Source organism: Tribolium castaneum, chromosome 7, assembly GCF_031307605.1.
Source record: "Tribolium castaneum strain GA2 chromosome 7, icTriCast1.1, whole genome shotgun sequence".
Lineage (NCBI taxonomy): Eukaryota > Metazoa > Arthropoda > Insecta > Coleoptera > Tenebrionidae > Tribolium > Tribolium castaneum.
Genome location: NC_087400.1, coordinates 4993319 through 5007379, shown reverse-complemented (window position 1 = coordinate 5007379; position 14061 = coordinate 4993319). Strand labels below are relative to the sequence as shown.

At 29.7% G+C, this 14061-nt stretch overlaps 1 protein-coding gene across 4 annotated transcripts; it reads right to left on the bottom strand.

Moving 5' to 3' along the window:
• Nucleotides 1-5089: 5089 nt before the first annotated feature.
• Nucleotides 5090-9969, bottom strand: LOC135266649 (uncharacterized). 4 transcript variants are annotated; one of them, XR_010334758.1, is made up of 4 exons: nucleotides 8363-9969; nucleotides 5997-7631; nucleotides 5860-5944; nucleotides 5090-5805 (listed from the first exon to the last, which is right to left on the bottom strand). XR_010334758.1 is itself a non-coding variant. In XM_064357731.1 (4 exons), the coding sequence occupies exons 2-4, from the start codon at nucleotides 6259-6261 to the stop codon at nucleotides 5149-5151; spliced, it is 1014 nt and encodes a 337-aa protein (XP_064213801.1). In that variant the 5' UTR covers nucleotides 6262-7631; nucleotides 8363-9937; the 3' UTR covers nucleotides 5090-5148. The 4 variants fall into 4 exon arrangements, 2 of the variants coding, with proteins under 2 accessions (XP_064213801.1, XP_064213800.1); XM_064357731.1 differs by having other exon boundaries at nucleotides 5860-5951; nucleotides 8363-9937; XR_010334757.1 differs by having other exon boundaries at nucleotides 5090-5944.
• Nucleotides 9970-14061: the final 4092 nt, after the last annotated feature.

Genomic DNA, 14061 nt, shown 5'->3' with positions numbered 1-14061 from the left:
TTTTAAGCTTTATAAATCAGTTTAGTTTTTGCAATTTTCTTGAACCGTTCAGAAGTTATTTAATTTTTTCTACAATTTAGTGCGTCTGCAGGCACATTATTAAAAAATCGCAGTAGCCTTGATTTTTGGGATATCAAGTTGGGACTTTGTCCGTAGGTAAACAAATGTCTAAGGTATTTTTTGGTGACAAGATCATACATTTGCATTGTAGTATTACCATGCTGTGACACATTCATTTTGGTAAACTTTGAAGGACCGTAACTTGATTTTTTCAACTAGCACCCTTTGTATTTTATTACTGAATATCATTCACCGTCTCATTTTACGCCTTTTCTACTTATTAATTTTTTTCCTAAAAGTTGATAGTTTACGAGATAATTAAGTCCTGCTCCATGAAAATAGTTTCAAGATGGCAGCACTTCCGGTTATACCGGAAGTCGCTATAAACTTCCTTATTTTAACTAAAAAGCTATATTTTTTAATGCGTTTTAGAATTACTAGAGTTATTTTAAGATAGCTTTTATTAATCTTCCCTATACCAAAATTTAGCCGTTTACGAAATATTTTGGGTTTTTAATTTTTTTGGACTTGCACCTTCCAGTTCAAAAATCGATAACTATGCCATTTTTAAAAAATTAGAAATAATTTTCAGCTCATTTAAAGGAGAAAGCCTAGATCTTTCCTTTGGTGGTTTAAAATTTCTGAAAAAGGATAACAAACTCCAAATTTTTAAAGTTAATTTTGCAGAACTTTAAGTAGCTATAACTCATTTTTTTCAAATGAAATGCCAAACGTTTTATTTCACTAAGTGGTAGAGAATTAAATTCTGCATCGATCTGTATTAGCATTTCCTATAATTATGTTTAATAGTTTTCAAGTTACAATAACTTTTTGTTGGGATTGAAAAATTCACTAGTTATAGGTTTTTTTATACTTTGCTATGGAAACGAATGAAAAAATGTGAGAAATTAAAGTTTTTTAAACCAACATTCAATGAATCTCTTTTGTTTTTTGGAGAAGGATAACATATTTTTGAACAGAGTTTATCGTCTAAGTTTAATAAAAAATATTACTATGACAAACTATGGAAAAATAACTGTGGTTAGTAAAAAATTTCTTACATTGACAAAAAAAAACAACATAACTTGAAAATTATTACAGATAGGTATAGTGAATATTAATACTGATCGAAGCAGAAAAAAATTCTCCTCCATGTATTCAAATAAAAATTTAGACATTCCACTTGAAAAAAATAAGTTATGGGTACTTAAAATTGTCCAAACTTAACCTTAAAATTTATGGGTTTGTTAACTGCATTTTAAATTTTAAACAAACTGAAGAGCAGATACAGGCCTTCTTCTTTAATTCTCCAAATATGATTTTGAAAATCTCTAAACTCAGCGAATTACCGATTTTTTTGAAGTAACCGGTGCAAATCCAAAAATTTTCAAAAAATCCTAAATACCTCAAAAACTGTTAAACTTAGGTATAGGGACAGCTGATAAAAACGGCCTTAAAATAACTCAACTAATCCAAAAACGAAGTGAAAAACATAGTTTTCCATTTAAGATAAGAAAGTTGGTAGCGACTTCCGGTATAACCGGAAGTGCTGCCATCTTGAAAGTATTTTCATTGCGCAGAAATCAACGGATTAACTTTCAGATAAAGATCTTTATTATAACTTTCCATACTTTTAACGTGGGACTTAGACGGAACACCTGTATATCAGATCGTTAGATGTAATTTTTTTAAACAATATCTAAAGAAAAATTTTCTATTAATTTCACTAATTTTAGTTGTAACCTTTTTATTTTATTTTTTTTAATTGAGACCATAATCAGAAAAATTCAGAATATATGAAAGAATTTTGTAAAATGATGCAGTGAAATTGTTAAAATTACATAAAAGTAGCGAATTTACTTTTTCATTTTATTATTTCCAGCAGCCAGGAGTTTTTCAATTAGTTATGTTATTTGTCCAGCAAGCTAAATAAAATATGTGTTTTAAAAAATGTAGTTATTATTTTAGAAAAATTTAATCACACAATAATACAGCTAAAAAATGGCTTTTATAAAATCGGCTTACCAGCGCATAATAAAATAAAGTTTGTTTATATTTGAGGAAAATAAACATTGGTTTTGAATTTTCCACAAATTAAAAATTGTATCAACAATTTTGTTTAATTACCATGGAGGTTGAAATGTAATAATAATAACAATATTTATTTCAAGAATGTAGTTATTAGATGGCAACCAAAAATACACTTCGTATTTCTCCTTAGTCTAGGTACATACTCTAGGAATTTAGTCAGTTTAATTAATTAATTATTGTGATTACTACTTTCGCAAAAATAAAAATTTCAACACGGGACGTTCACGTAAATACCCGTTCTTGCAAAGTTGAAAAAATTGTTTACTGAAATGTTGCAGTATCTCGTTAGGGAAAATTGAATTGTTTGCTTCCTAGAAGTTTTATAAAAATAGGTGGCTGTTAGGTGGAAGTTTATTGTAACCGGGACATGACAATAGAATATAAAAAGTTTCTCGCTTGTGTAGATTCAAATTACATGTATGATTTTAACATCCCCGCAACTGCAAACGATAACTTCGTTAATTTTAAACTTTATAACTACTTGAATGAGATTTGTTATCAGTACGGATTCGTGTTCAAGAAACGAAAAAAATAATCCAAAGTTTATTCACCTTCTATTCACTGAGTTTATTTTGCGGTACTAGAAACTCTTCGTATTAATTAACAAAGTTCGTAATAACATCAAACTTGTGCTGGTATTTTTGAAGTAGCAAAGTTATGAAGTTGTATTTTATTACAACTTTAATAAACCGACCCACTGGTGACTGATAGAGTATTGTTGGTTGTGTGTGATAATAAAAACTTTAAAAAGTTCCCACTTCATGTTTCCATCACCGATCACATTTAATTAACTAATCAGCTTCAGGCTTTACGCTGAAATGTTGCTTTTTACTTAAGCCTTTTACGCCAGCTTTTGCAGAAAAATCTATTAACACAACACTGGTTTGGTTTTAAAAATCTCCAACCCGTATACTCGGCAAAAATCTAAATTGGACGACAATATCGACATTTTTCGGAAAGAATGGATTTCCGCTTTGGTAACCCACATCCCTCCATTGTATTCACCCCAACAATTACGCTCGTTTAAAAAACGAGCTAAATACCAGATCGATGATAATATCCCATTTCTAGCATTTTTTAAGAAATAATTTTAATAGCTTTTATTTAACTTGCTTTGTTGTCTGTCTGTCTGTGTCACATTTTTGAAGCCAAATTTGAAAGGGTTCCCGTGCTCCCAATGAACTGAAATTTTGCATACTTACGTAATCTGCGTGACAATGCAATCCTTTGTGGTTAAATTAGAATAAGTAAAGACTAAAAAGCAATAAATAAAATGTTTTTTTTTTAAGTTTTTATTTAAAAGATGCACTAAAAAGTAAAAATAATGGTTTTCTATGAGAAAAATATTTTTGATTACAAATTAAGATTTTTCTTTTTCTTTTTTACTTTTTGTGCATCTTTTAAGTAAAAGATTTTTTTCTAAAAAATATTTTTTTATTCCCAGATTTTAATTAGGGTAAGAGCGTCGACCCCGTGACTTAATCCTCGTGATTTTATTTCGAGCTTTATTTTTTTTTTTTTTGAACTTGCATTTTTTAATTCAAAAATCGATAACTTTGCCATTTTTAAAAATTTAAAAATAATTTTCAGCTCATTTAAGAGCAGAAGCCTAGATCTTTCCATTGGTGTTTTCAAATTTTTGAAAAATAATAACAAACTTCAAATTTTTAAAGTTAAGTTTGCAGAACTTTAAGCAGCCATAACGTTTAAAATAAGAGCTAAATACCAGATCGATGATAATATACCATTTCTAGCATTTTTTAAGAAATAATTTTAAAAGCTTTTATTTAACTTGCTTTGTTGTCTGTCTGTCTGTGTCACATTTTTGGAGCCAAATTTGAAAGGGTTCCCGTTGTTCCGATGAACTGAAATTTTGCATACTTACGTAATCTGAGTGACAATGCAATCCCATGTGGTTAAATACCCCCTAGAGGGGTTAAATTAGAATAAGTAAAGACTAAAAAACAATAAATAAAATGTTTTTTAGAAAAAAGTTTTTATTTAAAAGATGCACTAAAAAGTAAAAATAATGGTTTTCTATGAGAGAAGAATATTTTTGCTTACAAATTAAAATTTTTCTTTTTCTATTTTACTTTTTGTGCATCTCTTAAGTAAAAGCTTTTTTTCTAAAAAATATTTTTTTATTCACAGATTTTAATTAGGGTAAGAGCGTCGACCCCGTGACTTAATCCTCGTGATTTTATTTCGGGGCTTTTTTTATTAATTTTTTTTTACTTGCACCTTTTAATTCAAAAATCGATAACTATGCCATTTTTTTAAATTTTCGAAATAATTTTCAGCTCATTTAAGAGCAGAAGCCTTGATCTTTCCATTGGTGTTTTCAAATTTCTGAAAAAGAATAACAAACTTCAAATTTTTAAAGTTAAGTTTGCAGAACTTTAAGCAGCCATAACGTTTAAAAAACGAGCTAAATACCAGATCGATGATAATATACCATTTCTAGCATTTTTTAAGAAATTATTTTAAAAGCTTTTATTTAACTTGCTTTGTTGTCTGTCTACCTGTGTCACATTTTTGGAGCCAAATTTGAAAGGGTTCCCGTTGTTCCGATGAACTGGAATTTTGCATACTTACGTAATCTGAGTGACAATGCAATCCTATGTGGTTAAATACCCCCTAAAGGGGTTAAATTAGAATAAGTAAAGACTAAAAAGCAACAAATAAAATGTTTTTTTCTACAGCCGTCAAAAAATCGTGACATTTATGCATGGTTACCTATGCGCGAAGTTTGACGTTTTTTCACTGTGAAAAAATATTATTTTTTCACGGTTTCACAGTGAAAAAATAATATTTTTTAACTGTGCAGGCAACTCGATTTTTCAGATCATTTTGTTCCAACTTATTTCTGTTACAATTTTAGTAACACGAAAAGACATCAACAGCAACCGAAATGAAGAGACGGATCGATAATGAGAGGTAGTTTTAAAGGTTTTATAATTATACAGAACAATATTACAAAACAATAATAATAGATATTTACTTTGACATATGAAAATTAAATGTGCATGACGAAAACGTGCCCCCGTTTATCCCCAGAGGCCTGAGTGAAGACGCTTGTAAATGAAAGTTATTTTCGCCATTAAAAGAAGCCGATGTAGAAGGTTGAGTGATTTTGTTTTCTTCTGTGGAGGAAGAAGGTTGAATTTTATTGGCAATTTCAATTTTATTATTCAAAGAGTCCTCGATGTAACTTTCTGCCACTGTGCTGCTTCTCCAGCCCCCATGACGTTTAATTGAAATTAGATCACCTCCAGCATTCGCCAAAAGAGTGGCAGAGCTTCTTCTGAAGCAGTGACCAGTATATTTTTTAGGTTCGTCTTTGTTAAGCCACTTTGCAATCAAACTTGGTATCTCTCCGATTTTGTTAATTCCAACATTTTGATTCACACATTTTCCGTTGGTATACTTTAAAAATAAACGGTCACTAGTCGCCCGTGGAGGCCGCAAAGCTCTATATTTTCTGACAATTTCTATATTTTCTAAATTTGAAACAGTAAATATTCGTTCGCAGTGGGTTTTTGTATCAGGCACCTTCACAATTAAGACAGACTGTTTATCTTCTATGTCAGTTAGCTTCATTTTAACTAATTCTTCACGTCGAAGGGCTCCCGATATACCCAAAATTAGCACAGTCTATAAATAAAACGAGTTGTTTTGATTTGTATTACACTAATATGATAAGTTTACCTTCATCAGTAAATATATCTTGTCATCTGCTTCATTAATAAACTTGCTAATGTCTTCTTTGTCTAAAATTTGCGACTTCTTGCTTCTGTAACCTACGCTTTTGCTTTTCAGGTAGGGCACTAACTTCGGAAACTTACGTGTATCGATATTCTCTTTAACGTTTAAGGTGGCTTTCAACATCGCATAAAGGGCCCAGAGTGTTGGTGGCTTTAAGGTGGTAGACTTTTCTTCCAAATACGCCAACAAAACATTTTCCGTTACTTGATCAATCTTTTTCATAGAACACCACTGCCGAAACTGAAGATACGTTTTTTCGTACTGCGGTCTTGATTTAGCAGGCAAAAGATTCGACACTGCCGCGCTTGCAATTGCATCTATTTCGTTTTCGCTGCTAAAATCCATCACACTTCTTCAACAAAAATACCTATTGTGACAAATTTTTCGCAACTATCACTTTTATTTATCATCGTAACCATGCAAGCAACTCGATTTATCAGACCATTTTGTTCCAACTAATTTCTGTTACTTTTTTCTTCATCTGGAGGCTGTAGAAAAAACGTTGTTTGTATTTCGTGGCGAAATTCATGTTTTAATGGCGCCTTCGAATGTCTTTTAGGTCTCGACCTGGCGGTCTCGACTAAAATAACATTCTCAGGCGCCATTAAAAAAACACTCATTTCGCGCACTTAATACAAAAATTACTATTTTAGAAAAAAATTTTTATCCAAAAAATGCACTGAAAAGTAAAAATAATGGTTTTCTATGAAAAGAATATTTTTGCTTACAAATTAGAATTTTTCTTTTTCTTTTTTACTTTTTGTGCATCTTTTAAGTAAAAGCTTTTTTTCTAAAAAATATTTTTTTATTCACAGATTTTAATTAGGGTAAGAGCGTCGACCCCGTGGCTTAATCCTCGTGATTTTATTTCGAGCTTTTTTATTTTTTTTGAACTTGCATCTTTTAATTCAAAAATCGATAACTGCCAATTTTAAAAATTTAGAAATAATTTTCAGCTCATTTAAGAGCAGAAGCCTAGATCTTTCCATTGGTGTTTTCAAATTTTTGAAAAATAATAACAAACTTCAAATTTTTAAAGTTAAGTTTGCAGAACTTTAAGCAGCCATAACGTTTAAAATAAGAGCTAAATACCAGATCGATGATAATATACCATTTCTAGCATTTTTTAAGAAATAATTTTAAAAGCTTTTATTTAACTTGCTTTGTTGTCTGTCTGTCTGTGTCACATTTTTGGAGCCAAATTTGAAAGGGTTCCCGTTGTTCCGATGAACTGAAATTTTGCATACTTACGTAATCTGAGTGACAATGCAATCCCATGTGGTTAAATACCCCCTAGAGGGGTTAAATTAGAATAAGTAAAGACTAAAAAACAATAAATAAAATGTTTTTTAGAAAAAAGTTTTTATTTAAAAGATGCACTAAAAAGTAAAAATAATGGTTTTCTATGAGAGAAGAATATTTTTGCTTACAAATTAAAATTTTTCTTTTTCTATTTTACTTTTTGTGCATCTCTTAAGTAAAAGCTTTTTTTCTAAAAAATATTTTTTTATTCACAGATTTTAATTAGGGTAAGAGCGTCGACCCCGTGACTTAATCCTCGTGATTTTATTTCGGGGCTTTTTTTATTAATTTTTTTTTACTTGCACCTTTTAATTCAAAAATCGATAACTATGCCATTTTTTTAAATTTTCGAAATAATTTTCAGCTCATTTAAGAGCAGAAGCCTTGATCTTTCCATTGGTGTTTTCAAATTTCTGAAAAAGAATAACAAACTTCAAATTTTTAAAGTTAAGTTTGCAGAACTTTAAGCAGCCATAACGTTTAAAAAACGAGCTAAATACCAGATCGATGATAATATACCATTTCTAGCATTTTTTAAGAAATTATTTTAAAAGCTTTTATTTAACTTGCTTTGTTGTCTGTCTACCTGTGTCACATTTTTGGAGCCAAATTTGAAAGGGTTCCCGTTGTTCCGATGAACTGGAATTTTGCATACTTACGTAATCTGAGTGACAATGCAATCCTATGTGGTTAAATACCCCCTAAAGGGGTTAAATTAGAATAAGTAAAGACTAAAAAGCAACAAATAAAATGTTTTTTTCTACAGCCGTCAAAAAATCGTGACATTTATGCATGGTTACCTATGCGCGAAGTTTGACGTTTTTTCACTGTGAAAAAATATTATTTTTTCACGGTTTCACAGTGAAAAAATAATATTTTTTAACTGTGCAGGCAACTCGATTTTTCAGATCATTTTGTTCCAACTTATTTCTGTTACAATTTTAGTAACACGAAAAGACATCAACAGCAACCGAAATGAAGAGACGGATCGATAATGAGAGGTAGTTTTAAAGGTTTTATAATTATACAGAACAATATTACAAAACAATAATAATAGATATTTACTTTGACATATGAAAATTAAATGTGCATGACGAAAACGTGCCCCCGTTTTTCAGGTAGGGCACTAACTTCGGAAACTTACGTGTATCGATATTCTCTTTAACGTTTAAGGTGGCTTTCAACATCGCATAAAGGGCCCAGAGTGTTGGTGGCTTTAAGGTGGTAGACTTTTCTTCCAAATACGCCAACAAAACATTTTCCGTTACTTGATCAATCTTTTTCATAGAACACCACTGCCGAAACTGAAGATACGTTTTTTCGTACTGCGGTCTTGATTTAGCAGGCAAAAGATTCGACACTGCCGCGCTTGCAATTGCATCTATTTCGTTTTCGCTGCTAAAATCCATCACACTTCTTCAACAAAAATACCTATTGTGACAAATTTTTCGCAACTATCACTTTTATTTATCATCGTAACCATGCAAGCAACTCGATTTATCAGACCATTTTGTTCCAACTAATTTCTGTTACTTTTTTCTTCATCTGGAGGCTGTAGAAAAAACGTTGTTTGTATTTCGTGGCGAAATTCATGTTTTAATGGCGCCTTCGAATGTCTTTTAGGTCTCGACCTGGCGGTCTCGACTAAAATAACATTCTCAGGCGCCATTAAAAAAACACTCATTTCGCGCACTTAATACAAAAATTACTATTTTAGAAAAAAATTTTTATCCAAAAAATGCACTGAAAAGTAAAAATAATGGTTTTCTATGAAAAGAATATTTTTGCTTACAAATTAGAATTTTTCTTTTTCTTTTTTACTTTTTGTGCATCTTTTAAGTAAAAGCTTTTTTTCTAAAAAATATTTTTTTATTCACAGATTTTAATTAGGGTAAGAGCGTCGACCCCGTGGCTTAATCCTCGTGATTTTATTTCGAGCTTTTTTATTTTTTTTGAACTTGCATCTTTTAATTCAAAAATCGATAACTGCCAATTTTAAAAATTTAGAAATAATTTTCAGCTCATTTAAGAGCAGAAGCCTAGATCTTTTCATTGGTGTTTTCAAATTTCTGAAAAAGAATAACAAACTCAAAATTTTTTTAGTTAAGTTTGCAGAACTTTAAGCAGCCATAACGTTTAAAAAACGAGCTAAATACCAGATCGATGATAATATCCCATTTCTAGCATTTTTTAAGAAATAATTTTAAAAGCTTTTATTTAACTTGCTTTGTTGTCTGTCTGTCTGTGTCACATTTTTGGAGCCAAATTTGAAAGGATTCCCGTTGTCCCAATGAACTGAAATTTTGCATACTTACGTAATCTGCGTGACAATGTAATCCTATGTGGTTAAATACCCCCTAAAAGGGTTAAATTAGAATAAGTAAAAATTAAATAGCAATAAATAAAATGTTTTTTTAGAAAAAAGTTTTTATTTAAAAGATGCACTAAAAAGTAAAAATAATGGTTTTCTATGAGAAGAATATTTTTGCTTACAAATTAGGATTTTTCTTTTTCTTTTTTACTTTTTCTGCATCTTTTAAGTAAAAGCTTTTTTTCTAAAAAATATTTTTTTATTCACAGATTTTAATTAGGGTAAGAGCGTCGACCCCGTGACTTAGCCCTCGTGATTTTATTTCGAGCTTTTTTTGTTTAATTTTTTTTTTGAACTTGCACCTTTTAATTCAAAAATCGATTAATATGCCATTTTTTAAAATGTAGAAATAATTTTTAGCTCATTTAAGAGCAGAAGCTTAGATCTTTCCACTGATGTTTTCAATTTTCTGAAAAAAAAATAACAAACTCAAAATTTTTAAAGTTAAGTTTGCAGAACTTTAAGCAGCCATAACGTTTAAAAAACGAGCTAAATACCAGATCGATGATAATATCCCATTTCTAGCATTTTTTAGGAAATAATTTTAAAAGCTTTTATTTAACTTGCTTTGTTGTCTGTCTGTCTGTGTCACATTTTTGGAGCCAAATTTGAAAAGGTTCCCGTTGTTCCAATGAACTGAAATTTTGCATACTTACGTAATCTGCGTGACAATGCAATCCTATATTAAATATACCCTAAAAGAGTTAAATTAAAATTCAATAAATAAAATGTTTTTTTAGAAAAAAGTTTTTATTTTAAAGATGCACTAAAAAGTAAAAATAATGGTTTTCTATGAGAAGAATATTTTTGCTTACAAATTAGGATTTTTCTTTTTCTTTTTTACTTTTTGTGCATCTTTGAAGTAAATGCTTCTTTTCTAAAAAATATTTTTTTTATTCACAGATTTTAATTAGGGTAAGAGCGTCGACCCCATAATTATTCCTCGTGATTTTATTTCGAGCTCGTCAAATCAAAAGTGAATAATTAACTGTCATCAGTTGTACAAATTTTACTGTACGCTGTTCAAATACACATTTCCAATTAAAGTGGGATCGGTTATGGAAGCGGAACTGGACTCATATGCTAAATTAATGTACCTTCGCTCAGGCCTTATGAAAAATATTAATTTTATTGATTTGCGCACAAGGCCCCGGTCGCCAATTGCAGCTGATATAAACAATCACAATAGGAAGCTGTACAATTGAATTCAGTAATGAAAAATTGTTGCGTCGACACAAGGACAAGCTTGGCTGGATTCGCATTATTGGGTTGAAGGAAATGCGAATTTTTATTCACCTGATGGTTTATAAAACAGGGCAGCTTTATTAACTGGATTAACCTCTATTAATAACTCGAGCAGCAGACTAATGACTCAGTTCTATTGTAAATGTTGCGATTAGGAGATCGTTAAATGTTACATGGTTTGGAGATTGACTGCTGACTGCGTATTGGGAGATATTTTTCCGATAATATCGGAATATGGATGGGAGAGGCAAATTGTTCACAAAGAGTGAATGCAACTAGCTGTCACAAATTGGAAAAAATGACGAACTAATTAAAAATAATTGATAGTTGAAATGAATACCAGTCTTTGAATCATTTCAATGTCATTATCGAACGTTTGTAAATTGTCCCAATTTCATTATTCGCAAGAACTGTTCTCCATTTTGCTGGCTTTTTCACATAATCCCATCCAGTCTTTCCATTAGGTACGGTGTTCTAGGGCAACTTTGTTATTATCCAATTTTGCATGGAACTGTAAAATTCTAATGCAATTTACAGGGAACTTTTTCCACTCAACACTGAATATACCATTTGAAAGCTTTTTATATTTTGCCTTTTCTGTACACAAGTAGATAATATGAAGCCCTATTGAACAAAACAAAGAGAAAAGAAACAATCTTAGGTCCAAATTAATTAATAGTTCTAAGGTATTTTTAATTTCGGATCATTCCAAAAATGAATTAAAATATTTAAAAAAAACGATTAACTTTCATAAACGATAAAATTTCAGTAATTTACAAATAATTCTAGTAATTTTTCAATAATTTCAAGAATTCTAAATAATTTCTTCATGCAATTCTTTTTATATTCAAAATCCATTTTTCTAAAAATTTTCTAAAGATTGACTTGTAAAAAAATATGACCACTATAACCTCCTAACTTTGTAAAATATTATGCCCTCTATAATTTCAATTCCACAAAATTCCTCAAAAATATTAAAGCAGGTAATTGAAAAAAAAATTCATCGAAATTGGACGAGAAATTCCTGTAAGCCATTAATTCCTGTTAGAATTTCGGATTATTCTAAAAAAAAATTAGTATTTCCAAAAAAAATTAGTAGGATATTCCGGAATTCCATAAATTGAAAAAAATATTTTTGATAATCGTAAATGCTTCCAAATAATTCCAAATAATTTCGATTACATTTAAAAAAAATTACAACTAATTTCAGATTTCGAGAATCACTTGTACATACAATTATACACATTCGTGTTTTCTGAACTACGTGTGATACATTCTGAGCTACAATTAAAAAAAATATACCAAAAAAATTCTCATTTTCAAAATTTCAATTTATAACTGTAGTTATAAAATAGTTATTTACCTAACGAGTTTGAAAAGTGCAATTTCCTACAAGAGCACTTTGTTTGCTGCACGAGCGCAGCGAGTGCTGCATGAAGAACGAAATAGCTATCTAAGAGCTATGAGTACAAAAAGCAATTTCCAATTTATAAAAATACAAATACCTAGCTTTATTTAAGTATAAATAAGCAAAAACAATTCTAATTTTGAACAAAATCCTAAATTTTGGTTTTATTTTTGAAAAAATTTCGCAAATAATGCTTACTTTTGCCTCACTTAATATAGTATATTTTCTGTTTTTAATAAAATTTTACCAAAAACTTCAAAAAAATAGCTAAGAAACATGTTTAAGAGTGCGAAAGAGGCAAAAAAATATTATTTTCGATTAAATTTCGAAAATTGTGTGTTAAATTTTACAAAATAACTCAATTTTAAGGCCAAAAAGTTTAACAAATTTAAAGTGCATTTATTATACAAAATGCAAAAATTAAAAGTGGCAATTATGAACGTTTATTATAAATTTGTTTATCTTAAAAATGTGCTTAAACGCTCAAAAACTGCAAAGTCGCTCAACATTTGTTAAATTTTACACAATAACTCAATTTTTAAATAAAAAACGGAAATAAACGCTTAAAAAATGCTAAAATAGGGTAATTTTCGACAAAATTTGGCGATTTCTTAAAAAAAAAGTTTCAGTAAACTTTTTCAAAATTGTGGCTAACATGATCATTTGAGTGGGAGGTTCGAATCCCGGTCTTGCCAAAAAAGTTTTTGCTTTTTTTTTTCGTAAAATTTAATAACAAAACACAAATTGAAATAGAAGAATAACGTAATGAATCAAGAAGTTAATTCACCTCTGCTGTTTTGTCAATATATTAAAATTTACGCTAATTTTTGTAATTCTAGTTTAGCGGTTTTCAAAATTTGGAACAATTCTAAATTTTTTGAAGCAAATCGTAAATTTTGGTTTTATTTTGGAAAAACTTCGCAAAAATTGCTTACTTTTGCCTCACTTAATGTAATAAAATATTTCGAAAATGTTAACTTAATTTTAAAGCAAAACTTAAATAAAAGCATAGTGCATTAAAAATGTGCTTAAACACTCGAACACTGCAAAAACTGCTCAAAAAATATAAAATTTTATTAAAATAACTCAATTTTTTGAATCAAAACGCCAAAATAAGGTAATTTCCGACAAAATGCAACGATTTTTGAATAAAAAGTTTCAATGAAACGTAAAAGTGGCAATTATTTTATTATATGAATTCAAATTAGTAAATTTATTTAACTTAAAAATGTGCTTAAATGCTTAAAAACAATCTAAAAATAAACTAAAATGTTCGAAAAACACAAAATAATATTTAGCAATTTCAATTCCGAAAAAAATATGTTAGTATTTGATAAATTCTCTTCAAACTGAAAATATTTTTGTTTTTATATTAAGAAATTACTTCTATCTGAATATTTTACAGCCTTATTTGGTGAAAGCAGCAAGTCAGAATCTATACTAAACTCTAACAAATAATAAATATTGGACGTTAGTTACTTTACTTACAGTAAATATTTGCGAAAAACCTTAATTACTCTTCGAACAGTTTCCAAAATGTGAAAAACATTATCAAACTCTCTTCCATTTTCGATCTTTGCTTCGTGTAATTTTACAATGTTTTCACTGCTAATAGTAGCTATATTAACCGTAATAAATCCGAGCCGAACATCAAAACAAAATAAATACAGCAATAACCTCCGATCTAAAAATACCATCTCCACCTCCAGCCTCCCCTGGATCAAACCCCTTGATCCCAGCGTCCAAATCCATAAATCACGCGAAATAAAGCCATCAGCAAGGGCTCGTGCCCCCTCCTGAAGCCCCTGTTTCAGCTGCT